Source organism: Pelophylax lessonae (genome assembly GCF_965119305.1).
Source record: "Pelophylax lessonae genome assembly, chromosome: 5".
Taxonomy (NCBI): domain Eukaryota; kingdom Metazoa; phylum Chordata; class Amphibia; order Anura; family Ranidae; genus Pelophylax; species Pelophylax lessonae.
Genome location: NC_138772.1, coordinates 97,971,391 through 97,989,800, shown reverse-complemented (window position 1 = coordinate 97,989,800; position 18,410 = coordinate 97,971,391). Strand labels below are relative to the sequence as shown.

At 44.6% G+C, this 18,410-nt stretch overlaps 1 protein-coding gene across 1 annotated transcript in view; it reads right to left on the bottom strand.

The window, feature by feature from the left end:
* LARP4B (La ribonucleoprotein 4B) overlaps positions 1-18,410 on the bottom strand; it is a 321,080-nt gene that overhangs the window by 9,348 nt on the left and 293,322 nt on the right. The window contains exon 16 of the mRNA XM_082259577.1: positions 13,701-13,825. Coding sequence (XP_082115703.1) covers positions 13,701-13,825 — 125 coding nt within the window. The remainder of the gene's footprint in view (positions 1-13,700; positions 13,826-18,410) is intronic.

The window sequence follows — 18,410 nt, the reverse complement described above, 5'->3', positions numbered from 1 at the left end:
AACCAGGATGATATGGAGATGTAACATTAGGCTGATAGGCCTGCCTGAGGTGGTTGAGGGATCCCACCTTTCAGACTTTTTGGAGCAGTTGCTGATTGACACCTATGGCCGCGACGCCTGCTCCCCCACTTTTGTGGTGGAGAGGGCACACCGCCTCTCTGGCAGACCACCACCCCAGGGGGCACCCTCTCGTACCTTTATTGCAAAGTTCAACTTCAGGGACAGGGACAGTGTAATCAGGCTTACCAGAGAAAAAGGCAACATCCCCTTTGGCAATGGGAGACTTGCAATCTTCCCGGACTTTTCAGCTGAAGTCCAGAAAAAGCGGAAAACCTTCCTTGAGGCAAAACGCAGACTCAGAATACAGCATATCAAGTATGCCATGTTGTATCCTGCCCGCCTTCGCGTGGAAGGTGAAGACAGAGTGCACTTTTTTGATGACCCTGAGGCGGCAATAACCTGGCTGGAACACCTTGAGGCTCGAGCCTGATTGTACCTCATGCCTCCTCGTCTGGAACTGCATGATCTCCTCTTATAGGACCTCGTCTCTGCATCCCTGGAATATTTCCCCTTTATGACTGATCCATCCCAGTCTCACCGCGCCCTCTCTCTCCCCATCCCTATGGACTGCTGCTGTGGATTCCTTGATCTGATATCTGCAAACTCCTGGCCCCCTCCATGGAGAGGCCTCTGTACCCCTTCTATTTACCTTGTCAGATGCACTCAACTCCTTCTCATACTTCACCAAGCCTTTCCCCCACCTGGCTGGGGACTGATCCTCCTGGCAAACCGACGGAGCACCTCCACTATTTTGTTCCCTTTTGTGTGCTACAACACCCCCCCCCCCCTGCCCTTTTGCTTCCTTCCCATTGTTCCTTTTACCCATGTTGTGTCCTGCTCGCATGTCATGCTACCCAGCGAAGTATCGCTTCCCTAAGACTGCCTACGCTGGGCGCACCTGCCAACTGCCCTTGTGTCACCGCGATGGGTGACAGGACTTGTTTTTCTTTATGGCCCCTGAACTCTTCAGTGTTTACCCTTCTACAATTTTTCTCCTGTGATGGACCCTTTTTTCCCCCTCCTGGGGATTTTTCAACCCATTTTTCAACCCTGTTGGTTGTATGGTTGGTTTGGGTATTCTCAGGCCCGCACGAGTTGGGGTGTGTGCAGGGCGGGGTGGGTGGGTGAGCTGTCTTAATTGCTGCGATTTCTCAGTTGGTTTTTGGGTTTTTTGTGCTTTAGATATATGCAATGTCTATTTATGCCTGTAGTGCTTAGCTCAACTTTACTTCTAATAATGCAGTTGCTCTATATGTCTGTGTCTATTGTTATGTCATGGGAGTGAATAGTGACAATGTGGGTCGAACGGCACCCCTGGAGCTCCTGTACATTTTAATGCTTGCCCTAAATTTCTAAACTGGAATGTCCGAGGTCTGAGAGACCAGATCAAGCGCTCAGCGGTGTTTGATGTACTTAAGCGCCATAGGGCAGACATTATTGTCCTGTTGGAGACCCATCTAGATGGCACTCTGCAGCAGGCCCTGCGGCGCCCGTAGATAGGCTGGACATTCCACTAGGTTTACCTCTCACTCTCGGGAGTAGCGATATTGATCGCTAAATCTGTACACTTTGAGCTTCGGTGGTCCCTAGTAGATCCCATGGGCAGGTATGTGTTCCTGGAGGTGCTATTGTGTGGTGACCCTTACCTGCTCATGGCATTTTATGTCCGGTCCCCCCCCTTTTCTCTTCAGCCATCCTGCTTGAAGGGCTGGATTTCATGTTGATGCACCCCAATATCCCTGTGATATGTCTTAGCAATTTTAATAATACTATGAATCCCAGCCTGGATAGATTGCACGTCTCCGGGGCTCCTCCGGCCCCACCCACAACCACTAGATTTGCCCGCCTGATGGCGGAGTTCAATCTTCTGGAGGGTTAAGGTACCCGATTCTAAGGGCCTTGTCCTGTCACTCCTCCACCCATGGCTCTATGTCCCGTATTGATCTCATTCTAATCTCCCCCTGGCTGCAGGTTTCCATGCTCACGGCCTCTCTGACCAGAGGCCCTACTGGATATCGGTGAGTCTTCGGAGTGAACGGGTCAGGCTGGCCTGGCGGCTGAACCCCTTTTGGCTCTCTCTGATCCCCGAGGAGAGGAATCTGACCGACGACTGGCAACATTTTGTTGCTGATAATGTTGACTCGGCCTCCCCTCTTGTGGTATGGGAGACTTTCAAACTACATGCCAGGGCAACCCTGACCTCCACTATTAATTCCATTAAGTTGGAGTCTGCACGAGCGTATACTCAGGCCTCACAGGCCCTGGCCTCGGCGGAGGAAGCCTTTCTGGCTGACCCGACTTCTCCAGGGGCAGATCAGCTTGAACTTCTAACTAGGGTGGTAGAAAACAGACTATGAAAAGGCGCATAGAGCCCTCTTTTTTTCAGAAACAAAAGCTATATGAACATGGAGAACGCGCGGGTAAACTCTTGGCCTATCTAGTACATAGTAATGACAGACCCCCAGTTGTAATAACCCTGCACCCAACTGACGGTACCCCCATTTCGGATCCTGCCAAGGTGGCGGAGTGCTTCCGTAGCTTCTTCCGGGATCTTTACACCTCCGTCGCTCCGGACGATGACTCCTTCCCTACCTGTCTCCGGACGTGCTCCCACAATTAACTGTGGAACAATTGACGCTGCTAGAGGCACCCCTTACGCAGGAGGAAATAGTAGAAGCGATTGCTAAATTCCCGAGGTCTAAATCCCCCAGGTTAGATGGTTTACCCATCGAATTCTATTCCACATACTCTGATGTCCTGGTACCACATCTTCTGACCATGTTCGAAACCGCCTTTGACACCTCCTTACCCCCTTCTATGCGTGAAGCCCTTATAGTACTCATACCTTAACCTGGTAAGGACCCCCATCTCCCGTCCTCCTACCGCCCCATATCCCTCCTACAGGTGGATGTCAAGATTTTGGCCAAAGTGCTTTCCCTCAGACTTAAAGTGATACTCTCCCTGATTCACCCGGATCAGTAAGGCTTCATGCCTGGTAGAAATACCTCGTTCAATCTACGACGCCTGTTCATGAATTTGCAGGTTCCACATGACAATTCTGGTTCTAGGATTGTGGTGTCCTTAGATACAGCTAAGGCATTTGACTCCGTAGGGTGGAGATTCCTCTGGCGTTGCCTCGAGGGTTATAGCGTCAGCCCTAATTTTATTCGATGAGTCCGAGTTCTTTACCAGGCCCAGGTAGCCAGGGTTTTGGCCAATGGATGCACGTCGGCAGAATTTCCACTCACTCGAGGGACTCGACAGGGCTGCCCTCTCTCCCCTCTCCTTTATGCCCTGGTTGCTGAGCTCCTGACGCTTCCCCCTACAGACGGTAGACTGTGTTAAGAATCTTGGGATACAGGTCACTAAGTCCCCTAAAAATAACCTACCCGATAATATACAGCCTTTTTTTGGAAATAAAAAATAGGATGGCGCTCTAGTGTGCATAAATGTAGCAAAATCACCCCAACTGAAGCTCATATGTGCAATCTATGAAAGTTTATTGGGTATATCCATGGTAAATTAAAACAATTGGCATATCATCCTACCGGACCTTGAAGCCTCTGTGTCTCCTGGCTGTAATATAGGGATCCCTAAAGTGTGTCATGGGAACCTAGTACCTTTGTAACCGATGGAAGGGAGGTATTATTCTCAGTTTGAAACGATGGTCCTCAATAGTGGAGGCTCGCACGGTCCAGTGTGCGGCCGCGTCCTGGGACAGGAGCCGATGCGCTATGCTCCCGCAGTGCCCGCCGGGAGCCGCATGCAGATGACGTCACCAAAGAGGGCCGGAAGTCAGCCGAGAGTCAGCCGCGGAGACGAACAGAAAGCCGGATGGAGCGGGGGAAGTGATGTGCTCACTTCTCTGGAGCCTCCTGTTGCCACAACTACATGTTTCGCTACGATGTAGCTTTGTCAAGTTGTGGCTAAAGGCAACCGGAGGCTAGAAGAAGCCAAATGGTGGGTGGGATTGGGCTAACCAGCCAATAAAAAACCCTCACAAGCTGAATCAAGAAATTAAATATGTATAAAAAGAAAATCCAAAAAAACGGAAATATAAAAAATCATTGTATTTATGTAAAGTGGCATAAAACAAAAGAAAAAACCAAATGGGGAAAAAAGAAAAAGGAATGGTTCATGAAAATGTATATGTGTATGTAGGTTGGCCCCAATGTCTAGTACTAGCCATACTGGAGATCCAGAATGCTTCATGGCGGCAATGAAAATAAAAAATTATTATTATTACAATAAAAATTATTATTAAATAAATAATTTAACAATCACAATACCATAAATAAAGTATGCGCTTGTGTATAAAAAACACATTAAAATATACACTGATATTAAAAAAGAGTATAGATTAATCTTCTAAAACTTACTAACATCTAAAACCAACTTATTGAGCTTGTATATAAAATAATATATCTGATATATAAAAACCATAAATGTAAAACCATCAATCCATCAAATTATTCTCAGGCTTGGAGACCAAATCAGGGTAAAATTTAGTAAAACTTAAAATCAGAAAATTTAAAATCAGACAAGACAATTCACCTCCAGCTCTTCGTTAAGACCATTAGGCGCCAGGCAATTAAATTTGTAGATCCAATACGTTTCTCTCTTACATAAGAGAAACGTTCATTTTCTGTCAAGGTACCTTTGGGGATACTCTCAATTGCCATGACTTCAAGTTTTCTAAAGTCCTTATTGTGCAGCTTTAAAAAGTGACGTGGGACGCTATGCTTGTCGCATCCCTTTTGGATAAGTCAACGGTGTTCCCCTATTCTTTTCCGTAGGGTCCGCATAGTGCGCCCCACGTAGACCAGCTTACATGGACATCTCAACACAAATTACATATTCAGTAGAACATGTAATAAATTGTTTGATAAAAAAAGTGTTGTCTCTGTTGTCAATAGAGGTACAAGCCTGTACTATAGACTGGCATGTCAAGCAACCACGTTTCTTGCACGGATAAATACCTGTTCGATTATCAAAATAAAACCTAATATCAAAGGGAACGAGCCTGAGATTTTAATTTTCTTGGGGCTAAGATATTTTTAATTGTACGTGCCCGTTTGAAGGTAACCTGTGGCACGGGGGGTAGGATAGGAGCCAATCTGTTGTCGAGATGGAGGATGTTAAAATGTCTTTTAATGATACGTGATATTGCCCTATATTGATCATTATAACCAGTTATGAATCTGTGTTCATGTTGTCAGCTTGATTACGTTTTTGAGTTGGTGCGGGCTCCAAGTGCATTTGGAAAGCTTCCTCGATGAGGGGCAATGGAAAACTTGTCCTTGTCTAACACTCCCTCATTCTAGCACCTTGGTCACAGTAATCAGCCTTACTAGAGCAATTACGCCGGAGTCTGTGGAACTGGCCCCCCGGGATGTTCCGTTTCCATGCGGGATGGTGGGAACTTGCATAGCGCAAGTACGAATTGCCACTGGTAGGTTTTATGTGGTTCTTACTGGTAATATTAGGGCCTTCATGGGAGAGCACCAGGTCCAGAAACACCAGCTCGTTGGGATCAATGACAGATGTGAAAGATAGCCCCAACGAGTTGGTGTTACAATGGGCCACAAATGCCTCAAAGGTATCTGGACCACCACTCCAAATGAGGACAACGTCATCAATATATCGTCCGTAGTAGACGACATACCGAGCGAAGGGATTGTTGTTCCAGATATGGTGTTCTTCCCATAGGCCCATCGTTAGGTTAGCATACACTGGAGCAAAGTTGGCCCCCATGGCAGTGCCCTTAGTCTGTAAATAAAATTAATCCAAATAGGAGACGTAATTATGTCGTATTAGCTCTAGTAAGGCTGATTACTGTGACAAAGGTGCTAGAATGAGGGAGTGTTTCCTAGACAAGGGGTTTCCATTGCCCCTCGTCGAGGAAGCTTTCCAAATGCACTTGGAGCCCGCACCAACTCAAAAACGTAATCAAGCCGACAACATGAACAAAGTTAGATTCATAACTGGTTATAATGATCAATATAGGGCAATATCACGTATCATTAAGAGACATTTTAACATCCTCCATCTTGACAACAGATTGGCTCCTATCCTACCCCCTGTGCCACAGGTTACCTTCAAACGGGCACGTACAATTAAAAATATCTTAGCCCCAAGCAAATTAAAATCTCAGGCTCGTGCCCTTTATGATATTAGGTTTTATTTTGATAATCGCACAGGTATTTATCAATGCAAGAAACGTGGTTGCTTGACATGCCAGTCTATAGTACAGGCTTGTACCTCTATTAACAACGGAGACAACACTTTTTTATCAAACAATTTACTACATGTTCTACTGAATATGTAATTTATGTGTTGAGATTTCCATGTAAGCTGGTCTACGTGGGGCGCACTATGCGGACCCTACGGAAAAGAATAGGGGAACACCGTCGACTTATCCAAAAGGGATGCGACAAGCATAGCGTCCCACATCACTTTTTAAAGCTGCACAATAAGGACTTTAGAAAACTTGAAGTCATGGCAATTGAGAGTATCCCCAAAGGTACCTTGACAGAAAATGAACGTTTCTCTCTCTTATGTAAGAGAGAAACGTATTGGATCTACAAATTTAATTGCCTGGCGCCTAATGGTCTTAACGAAGAGCTGGAGGTGAATTGTCTTGTCTGATTTTAAATTTTCTGATTTTAAGTTTTACTAAATTTTACCCTGATTTGGTCTCCAAGCCTGAGAATAATTTGATGGATTGATGGTTTTACATTTATGGTTTTTATATATCAGATATATTATATTTTATATACAAGCTCAATAAGTTGGTTTTAGATGTGTTCGTAAGTTTTAGAAGATTAATCTATACTCTTTTTAATATCAGTGTATATTTTAATGTATTTTTTATACACAAGCGCATACTTAATTTATGGTATTGTGATAGATTGTTAATTTATTTAATAATTTTTATTGTAATAAAAATAATTTTTTATTTTCATTGCCGCCATGAAGCATTCTGGATCTCCAGTATGGCTAGTACTAGACATTGGGGCCAACCTATATACACATACATTTTCATGAACCATTCCTTTTTTCCCCATTTGGTTTTTTTCCCCTTTGGGTTTTTTTTCTTTTGTTTTATGCTACTTTACATAAATACAATGATTTTTTATATTTCCGCTTTTTTGATTTTCTTTTTATACATATTTTTTAATTTCTTGATTCAGCTTGTGAGGGTTTTTTATTGGCTGGTTAGCCCAATCCCGCCCACCATTTGGCTTCTTATAGCCTCCGGTTGCCTTTAGCCACAACTTGACAAAGCTACAACGGAACGAAACATGTAGTTGTGGCAACGGGAGGCTCCAGAGAAGCGAGCACATCACTTCCCCCGCTCCATCTGGCTTGGTTTGTCTCCGCGGCTGACTTCCGGCCCTCTTTGGTGGCGCCATCTGCATGCGGCTCCCGGTGCTCACGGTGGGCACTGCGGGAGCATAGCGCACCGGCTCTGGTCCCAGGACGTGGGGCCGCACACTGGACCGTGCGAGCCTCCACTATTGAGGACCAGCGTTTCAACCTGAGAATACTACCTCCTTTCCATCGGTTACAAAAGGTACTAGGTTCCCACGACACACATCAGGGATCCCTATATTACAGCCAGGAGACACAGAGGCTTCAAGGTCCGGTAGGATGATATGCCAATTGTTTTAATTTACCATGGATATACCCAATAAACTTTCATAAATTGCACATATGAGCTTCAGTTGGGGTGATTTTGCTACATTTATGCACACTAGAGCGCCATCCTATTTTTTATTTCTACTTTCCTATACACCATCCTGTGTTTAGGATTGGGCGACCAGTGGTGCATCAGATATATTTCCATCACAATTGTGTACTCTCTGCATAAGGACACTATAGGAACTTCGTGTTTTGGATCAGCGCCTGAACTATTTTTTGTGTAATAGTTGCCTATTACACAGTTGCCGATGCCTTGGCTTTGTGCCCCGTGTGCGGAAAACGTGCCCGGAACGTTCCATCACCTTCTTTGGAGTTGCCCCATGTTGCAGGGATTCTGGAAACAAGTCGTGGGGTTCCTGCATGACACCATGGGCTCTCCTAATGCTGGCCCCAAAACCTTGCTTACTCGGAATCTTCCCGGATGTAAGTATCGATAAATCCACCACTAAGTTCTTACACGAGACTCTATTCCTTACCAGGAAATGTATTGCACGACAATGGATGCGACCCAGCCCCCCTTCCTTCAATATTGGCTAAGGGAAGTTAATACTGTTTTACCCAATAAAAAACTAATATATGCCCACCGTGGCTGTCCCACCAAGTATAACAAAATCTGGGATAGATGGGTCTAGGCCCCGGAGACGTGCATCTAGACCTCCCCTTCAACTTGTTATGCAGTTCTTGTTTGATGTTTCCTGCCACCACCACGCAGGTACTCCGGAGCCCACGATGAATCGTGGCCATATTGTGGGGGCCGCCCATGCCCTACCACTATGTTGTTGACCTGCAGTCGCACTGTTCCCTGACATTGGTGTTACTATTTACACGTGGCTGTATTCAGAAGTTATGTCATTACTTTATAATGTATTCTGACACAAGCACTCAAGTTATCTGTAAATATGTCTAATTTCTTCAATAAAAAAACCTTTGTTTAATGAAAAAAAAAAAAAAAAATAAGTAAAATAATCCACTTACAATCTAAATCGCAACAAACAACCAGAAACCGGATGTGACATCAGAGGTACGAATGTCAGCTTTACACGTCTGTCTTTTATCTAGCCAACTCCTTCTCCTCCACCCATTATGTTACTATCCTACTAAGAACATTCAATTGCGTCCGCCGGAAGTCTTGGACACCATATTGGTCCTCTAATCTGCCGGAAATATCTCGGACGCCATGTTGGTACTCTAACCCATATATGCATTAATCGTATCCCCACAATCATCATACAAATATGCCATATACAAACACATAATTGATGGTGAATATTCGGATTATGCCCGGATTATTAAATAAAACTGTTTGTATTACGTTTACAAAAAAATAAAAATAAAAAAATCAGGAAGAATTATAGGAACCCATACTTCACTGCTGATCTAATTGTGCTTATCCCTTCTATTCGTCCGGTGAGTGGGGACACAAGAGGGGAGCACAGAGTGAAGCACAAAGATCACAGTTTTTTGCACAGTTTGAGCATGTTTGAAAGAATCTACCTCACTATATTATCATTGCTAATTACAAGGACTTTTGTTCACTTTGAAAATTGTATATGTATTTTTATTATATAGTCATTGCAGACTATAAGAACTTTTCTTCACTTTGCACTTTTGTTCAAACATTTTATAGAAAAACAGAAATAGGTATAACGCAACATGTAGAACTGAAGTAGGAGAGGTTACATTCATAATATCGGTAACAAAGGTGAACTGGTTACAGTAACAATGCAAACCATGTTAATGGACAGGTTCAAGAACAATGGGGGTGGTGACCCAGACGGGAGACCCATCAGGCACAGCCAACACCCGGGCACCCCTAAAAGGGAACTCGTTGTGCCCACGTGCGACGGCGCAGTTTGTGGTCTATATATCACGCATAAGAGTGATGTCACCAGAAGTCACAAAACATAACCAAGAGTACTGAAAGAAATATGGTAAGGTCAAAGACCTAAACAGTGGGATAAAAGGGATATAAACAGTAGCTGAGAGAAGAAATGGTTAGCGCAGTGAATGTGGGGAGATGTAACCGCTGTAAGGGGGGATTAAAATTCAGAGCGTTGTACATGTGGTGGCATATGTTTGTAAGGAAGAGGGGTAAGAACAGGGAGGAAGGGGGAAAGGAGGGAGGTCGGGGAACTAGACAGGAGGGGAAGGAAGAGGAAGGGTATAGGGGGGGAGGTAGGAAGGTGGGTCTCCGGGGGGGGGGGGAGCAGGATTATCACTGGTAGATATAGTATCAAAATTCGGAGGAAGAAAGTGGTCTACCCAAGGTTGCACTTTGCGCATTTGATATATGAATTTATTAATTTATTGCTTTCTTGCACTTTATGTATATGAATTTATTTATATATTGCTTTTTGCATATTAAGAAATAACACAGTTATACGGTATTGTAGTTAAGGTTTTAATAACCTGGAGGATTATATAGAAACAATATATAGGGTTGGCACATATAATAATTTAAGAATACAACTTCAGGGTTCAGAGATCATTTATTATTTGCAAGCACAGAGCACTTTTTGCATGGTTTATATAGGGTAGCAGCGCTGATATACATACAGTATACTATTTTCAAGGGATCACCTTTTTTTATCAGCAGCAGCCCACACTTGTAATATTATTTACATTGATTTTGAAGTTAAGCAATTATTTTCACTATAAAGAGATCACACACTGTGGAAACACAATTTACTCCTGAGCGCGGGTTAATTTATATTTCTAAAGTGATGCACAAGCACCCAGCCATCCACAAGATGTAAAAGAAAATGTAATTCATCAAACCACACCACCTTCTTCCTTTGTTCCGTGGTCCAGTTCTGATGTTCATGTGACCATTGTGTAAGCTTTTAGCTGCGGACACGGGTCACCATGGGCTTCACAGCCCCATACAAAAATGGCGACTCCCATTTTTCTGCTTTCACCACATTAACTTCATAGACAACATGTTCACTTGCTTAATATATCCTATCAATTTTTAGATGACATTGTAACGAGATATTCCCTTTGTCAGTGGTCATAATGTTATGGCTGATCGGTGTATATATACAGAGGTAAATATATTTCTAAAAGGTGCTATTGACCTGAAATGTTCACCACATATCAGTAACAACCTATGCATCCATACAAAGAACCCAAAACAAAATAATTTAAAAAATTAAGTTGTGTGTAATAAAATGGAATGACCCAGGAAAAAAAGTATCCAGCATGCCGCCTCTTCCTGGGGTTGTACAAGCTTACTACTATGCGCTACGGAGCGCCCTCGTGAGTATGGTCATTTACAACTGCATACAATTTGAAGCAGAGAACACTAGATCTTTTTATTTATTCCCCTGCATATGCCACATTCGCTCTGGAGGTGAGAGGCTGGTATTAGCCTCCTTGGCTCGTGGATCCTTGTGTACAGATATAGGCTGTTACGGACGCGTGATTGGGTCTACAGTTAAGGTGAGAGATCACTTCACCTGGTGGTGGGATTGTGTATCACTCACAGAGATGTATATTAAGACAACACGGGCTCATTCTTTCGTTTGAACACTTGGGAAAGAAAGCTGCACTTGGAATTTATTATGTATGGACACTCTGGATAATTGCACCTTTTTATGGACACTTATTCAAGAGTATATATATATATATGAGGATTGTGCACTGTATATGTGAATATTAGTATTGGTATACACTGGTCTTTTTAAAGTCTGGCGCACCACTATTATTTTGTAATTGCATGCATTGCTCAGGTGCGATTTTAGACCATTCCTCCACACTTCAAATATTGAATGTTCTGTGGGCCTCTTCTATGAACTCTGCTCTTTAGTTCTTTCCGTAGATTTTCTATTGGATGCAAAGCAGGTAATTGGCTGGGCTATTCTAGCAGCTTTATTTTCTCTCTCCCCGAATTATGAGGAAATTATGTTCTTTCTACCTCCAGATTATAGCCCCAACAGAGCTCACTGGAACGTTCAGAAGTTTAGAAATCTTTCTGTAAGCAATGCCATCAGTATGTTTTGCAACAATAAGGTTGTAAAGGTCTTGAGAGAGATCTTTGCTTTTTCTCATCATAAGTTTCTTGTGAGACACCTTGGTAATAAGACACCATTTTATAGGCCATAATTTAAGACAGAACCAGCTGATGTTCATTTGTGCTGACAGACTTTAAAGCGAAGCTCTGGCAATACTATAGTAGTGAGCACATTTCTATTACTAAAATCTGACAGCACAGCATTAGCTTGGATTGATGTGAGAAACAACAGTTTAGGTTCCTTACATAAAATAAATACATTTAGTAACTTGCTAATGTTATTTTTGACAACAGAGTTTGTGCAATATTCTGATACTTAGGATGAATGATCTTCACTTTCATATATCTGCATGTCACATCATTGGATGCATGCATAGCATCTGATAATTTGCCAAATGACTCTTAAATATACTTTTGTCAAGATGGGCGGTGCTTGCAGGGCCACCCACAGCTTGAATTCCAGCTTATTCAGGTTGACGCAGTTTTAGAAAAGCTGTGGAACAGCTACAGTCCCTGAGGACTCAAGTGGTTAAAAAAAAAATCTTAAAGTATCTAAAAAAATATCACTACATTCTACATAGGGGACACTAATTGAATATAACATGCTGGTTATTCTCAAAGGAAACCAGTCGAAAGAAATGTAGGGGCCACTATTGTTGGCCTTTATCTAAATCTGCTAGATGTCTGGCCTTTCAAGCTGGGCCTCAAGCTTTATTAATTTGTAACCTGCAAATTTTTTTTTTTTTTTTGAAAAACAGTGAGTTTTATTAAAGTTTTGGTACAATACAAAAATATAGCAAATTCTTCAAGCATACAAAAAAAATTAGAGAGAAGTCATTCAGGAACTGTACAAGTATATATAGAAGGAAAACAGTCATGCAGCATGCAATAGTTTACACAGACAGTAGTAGATATAGCCATTAAGAGGTGGGAGTTTAGAACACTATTGACACGAATCAGGACATTGCACCCATATCTTCCAAATCTTGTTGAACTTATGAGGACAGCCTCTATGTTTATATAGAATTTTATGGAAAGGAAGGGTATTGTTTATCTCCTTGAGCCAAAGCCCAAAAGTGGGGGGATCATTCCTCATCCATTTTCTAGCTATTAATTTTCGAACTAGAAACAACGTTTCCTGTAAGAATGCTGTAGTGAATTGCTGTAGTGAATTTATCCATGTCTGCGTCTGGATATACACCCAGGAGACATTCCTTGGGGGAGAGCTGTAAAGGGGATCCCATTTTATCATGCAGGAAAGTGACAACCTGTCGCCACAGACCCTGCAGTTGGGGGCAGCTCCAGAGCAAATGGAAAAAGGAGGCCTCCGGGTCTCCACACATTGGACAAGAGGGGGCCAAGTCAGGTTTATAGCTTGCCAATCTAAGGGGAGTAAGGTACGCCTGGTGAAGTATAAAAGGTCTGAGTGAGTAGGTCTGATAACTTCGGTGAGACTCGTTGACATCTCTAGAGCGTCCTCCCATTCTTCGTCCTCCATAGCACCCACATCCCGTTCCCAGCGAGCTTTAAGTGCATATGCTATCGTGGTAGAAGAGGGCGTGTGGAGCTCGGAATACAATATGGACATGAGGTGTTTGGGTTCTGTACATTTAACAACTTACAATACCGTAAGTGGTTCAAGTCTAGGTGGTCTGTCTGGGAATTGTGATCTGTATGCGTGTGCAAGCTGTAAGTACCTATATTGCATGAGGTCGGGAAGAGAGAATTGCTCCCGCAGGGCTTCAAAAGATGTAACCTGCAATTGTAGTTCAAAGTATCAAAGCTCAGAGGTCAGCAAACCAGGCTAACATTTTCAGAAGATAAACATTGCAAGCTCACCATTTCTCATAATACAAGCTTCCTTTAAAAAAACCCTTTAAAAGTGAAGGATGATTAATTCTGTTACAAAAAAAAGCGGACTTACTCTGGTGATTGTGATGGAGATGGAGGACTCTGGTAGGTCACCGGCAGTGCAGTGGGAACCAGCAGTAATGGCTCCCTTGGAATCCCAGAAGGGATGGTGTTTGTACTTGCATCCACATTAACATTCTGCAACAAAGTAGAAAAAAGCTGCACCATTAGATCACACAGAAACCTCAGGACGTCTTCCTTGAGAAAACACCCACCCCTCCCTTCTCAAGGTGGTCCAGGTTTTGAATGCCTTTTGAAAAGGCCACTCTTTAGGAAACACAAGCATGGGTACCACACAACTAATAGCAAGCAAATTTAGCAATGCAGCAGCTACTGTAAAGCTGCTTCGTTTTGTCCACAGAAGTGCGGTGCCAGGGTTAGACTGTTTAAAAGTAAACTGATTTCTTTGCCATGTCCCCTTTGGGGAAATTCGCTCTCACAGTCCTGATCACCAATATCCTTCTGAATGAAAGAGGGGGTAATTTATCATTTTAGGTTGCCATTAGAACAGGAATAAAAGGGAAACCTTCCAAAATGAGGGGCACTTGTTCCTGTGACAACAGTCTAAGAGTGGATTTCCCTCACATTGGAAAGATATCATCTCACTTTCTGTTCAGTCTACAGGACAGGAAGAGAAGGGTAATCTCCCCAATGAGAGACCGATGGCCAAAAAACCCTGCCAGCTGTTTAATATATACTTTGCGAAAGGGCACACCTTTTTTCTGCTCTCCTTTACCACTGACTGCTGCTAAAATCACAATAGGGTAGTGAAGAATAAAATCCGAACAATGTAAAAACCGGAGGATGAACTAAAATTCACTCCCAAACCAAGTACCTTTCGATCAGAGTTTCAGCACTGGGAAGCAGAGTCATTAATGAACATGCTCTATTGCTGCTGAATCGATACTTGCAAGGCAGGTCCAGATGGGGCAACAGTCCAAATGTGCTAAAACCTGCCCTTAGGATTTATATCAAGAGTGTAGAGGGTCAAAATTTTAAATCATACACAGTGGGGAAAAATATTTTTGACTTACCGTCAAATTCAATTCTCTGATGTTCGATGGACACAGCTCCTGGTATTTATAACCACCGGGTTATATTGCCCCCTACAGGAGGACACGAGGCAGAAAATAATTCTGGCAACACCTTAGGGCAGTCCTTGGGGGTATACTCCCTCACTGCTATAGCCACCTAGTTTTGTTACAAGCAGTGTCAGAAAAATATTAACTCCACAGAGGAGTGGGTGCTGTGTCCATCAATGAACATCAAAGAAATGGATTTTACGGTAAGTCAAAAATCCAATTTTCCCTTTCGTTCATTTATAGACACAGCTTCTGGTATTCATAACTATTGGGACATCCCAAAGCAGTGTTAAACATGAGGGGTGGGAAGAACAACAAAAAAAGAAATTCCCAAGGCTAAACATTAGCCAACCAGGCAACAGGAGCTCAACCAAACAACTGGAGCCCACCTGAAAAAAACAATACACCCTCAAAGAGGACCAGGTCCTCTTAAACAGAAACCTGCACAACCTTGCGGCCAAAGAAAGCATCTGCAGATGCCAACACATTCACTTTATAAAACTCTGTAAAAGTGTGCACCGACGACCAGGTGGCCACCTTGCAAACCTGCGTCACTGTTGCCTGATGACGGAAGGCCCAGGAGGCACCAACCACCCTAGTAGAGTGCGCATTGACAGAAAAAGGAGGAACCTGACCCTTGATGGAATAGGTCTGGAACCACTGTTTCTGATCCATCTGGGAATGATCGCAGAGAAAACAGACAACCCTTTTCGAGGTCCGTCCATGAGCACAAGTAGAGAGTCTGCCTTCCTGAAAGACTCCGTAGGTACACCCTAATTTCCAGAGCCACATCCAAGGCATGCAAGGCAATTTCCTTCTGATGTTTAAGCCTGGAACACAGGGAAGGCAACACAATGTCTTCATACAAATGAAAATCAGACAACCTTAGAAAGGAAAGACGGACCGGGGTGAAGAAGCACCTTATCCCTGTGAATCACCAGATAAGGGTGAACGACAGGAAAACGCCACCAGATCCGTCACCTTGCGTGCAGAGGTGATAGCTAGCAAAAAGGCCACCTTCTGGGACAAGGGGAGGGACCAAATGTTGGACACCCTGAAGAAAGGTACGCACCAGGGAATGTGTGGCCAAAGCTCGTTGGAAGAAGACCGCAAAAGCTGACACCTGGTCATTGATGGGACTCGAGGCCAACTTCTGTTCAACCCCCTGTTGAAGGAAGGTTAAGATCCGAGCCACCGAGAAGGAGCGAGAATGAACCCCAAGCGACTCACACCACGCAAAGTACGTCTTCTACGTATGATAGTAGATCTTCCTAGAAGTAGATTTCCTAGGTTTCAACAGTGCAGGAATCACCGATTCAGCTAAACCTCTATCCTTCAGCACCTGGTGTTCAACAGCCAAGCTGTCAAAGCAAGAGACTATAAAACAAGATGGAAGATCTTTGGGACAGCAGATCCTCCCTGAGAGGAAGCTTCCAGGAATGTCGGGACCAGCTGCACCAGATGGGCGTACCAAGCCTGACAAGGCCATTCTGGAGCCACTAAGATGACCGGAATTCCCTTCTGCCTCAATCCTGGGTAGAAGTCTGGGCAAAAGCTTGAGAGGAGTAAAAGGTGTAAATCAGCAGATACCGACCCCACGGGGCTACCAGAACGTCTGATGTCTGCCAGAGACACAGCTGATGAAAACACCTTTCAGATGATGGGACCACTCCTTGGGTCCAACACCTGCCGACTGAGGTAATCCGCCAGCCAATTTTCCACCCTGGGAATGTGTACGGCGGAGAGGACTGGAATGAACCGTTCTGCCCACCTTAGAATGCCAGCTACCTCCAGAGCCACCAGGACACTTCTTGAGCCCCCTTGGTGATTGACATAAGCTATGGCCGTGGCATTGTCTGATTGAATGTGGACTGGACAACAATGACGATGATCCGTCCAATGATCCAGACAGTCTGAACGCTCAGAGTTCCAAGACATTGATCGATAGTCTGGACTCTTCCAGCATCCAGATCCCCTGAGCAGAATGCTTGCCGAGGACACCTCCCCAGCCAGAAAGGCTGGCATCTGTGGTGGCCACTGTCCAAAACAAGGGTGGAAGGATTTTCCACACCGAAGTGCCAGGGAGCAAAGCCACCATATCAGGGACTCTCTTGCTCCCTGAGTAAATCTAGTCAAAATTTCCCTTTGCAGGGACCTCGTATGGAACTGTGCAAACGGAACCGCCTCAAAAGGTAGACACATCAGGCCTAAAACCCACATGCAAGTGCAGAGGGACGACCATCTGTTGGACAGCAGGAGGCGAATTGCAGCCTGCAATTTCTGAAGTTTGTACAGAGGAAGGAGCACTCTGGCTAAGGCTGAGTCCAGAGTTAAGGCCAGATAGTGCAGCTTTGTGGATGGAGCCAGAGTAGACTTCAGAAAATTCAGAATCCAGCCGAACTCCAGGAGAGATTATACTGTGATCTTCCGGTTTTCAACCAGAGCAGAGGGAGACTTCTCTCACAGAAGGCGATCGTCCAAGTAGCCCAGTACCGCGATCCCCAGTTGGCGTAGCAAAGCTAGCACTTGTGTGAAGATCCGAGGAGTGGAGGCGAGACCAAAGGGTAATGCCACAAACTGATAATGCTCCTCTCCCACAGCAAAGAGGAGAAAACACTGTAGACTGGCACATATTGGAATTTGAAGATAGGCATTCTTGATATCAGAGGCGAGGAAATCTCCCTGACGCAGAGATGCCACCACTGTTCAAATAGATTCCATTCTGAACTTCTGCACACGCACAAAGCAGTTGAGCGCCTTGAAGTCCAGGATTGGACTCACTTTGCCTTCCTTCCTGAGAACTGTTAACAGGTTTGCGTAAAAAAAATTAAAAATGTTCAGAAGTCGGAACCAAGACAATCACCCCTAAAAGGAACAGGTCTTGTACCGCTCCAAACAGGCCCTGTAAGCGGTCCGGGGACAGGCGCAATTTAGAAGGGAAAGAGTTGTGGGGGGCGTGACCAGATGATGGCGCCGTGAGCACGCAGCAGCATGGAGCTCTGTGAGTAGAAGCGGAGCCTGTCCTCGCCAGCCAGCGTTCCCAGCCCCTGTTAGCGGGATCAGAGGGTCGAAGCCCGTGGCTCTCCCAGGCACCCTCCAAGGAACAGTACAGCTACGTACCTGTCGGTGTCCCGGAACGGCTCGGGATACGTCCGGAGGTTAGCGTGCGGTGTATGCCCTTGGAGATCGGAGCTTTTGGCGCCATTCATGCGCAACAGCCTGGAGCCCCGTGAGGAGGGGAGGTGCCGGCGTGTGTCTGCTAGACGGGGATAGTTTCTCCAGGTCCCTGCAAGCGCCATATGTGGAGCGATGGTGTATTTAGCCAGTTGGCGCTTTGTGTACCTGCAGGTGCAGCATATATGCCTGCCAAACAAAGTGTGACAGACGTAGAGGCCATTGGCAAATGAACAGATATCACTACTTACTTTCTAAGAAGACCTGCAGTCACACAAAGCTGTGCAGTGGCGGTCAAGATGGCGCCGACACGACCACCGACCGCGGGATCCACGGGCCCCATCCCTCAGCACAAAAAGACCTCAAAAACCAATATGGAACAGTTGGGAGAATCTCTTCTTAATGTTCAAGATCTTCCCCTTCATGACCCTGCCCCAGAAGACCAGGGAGCAATACAGATACCACCA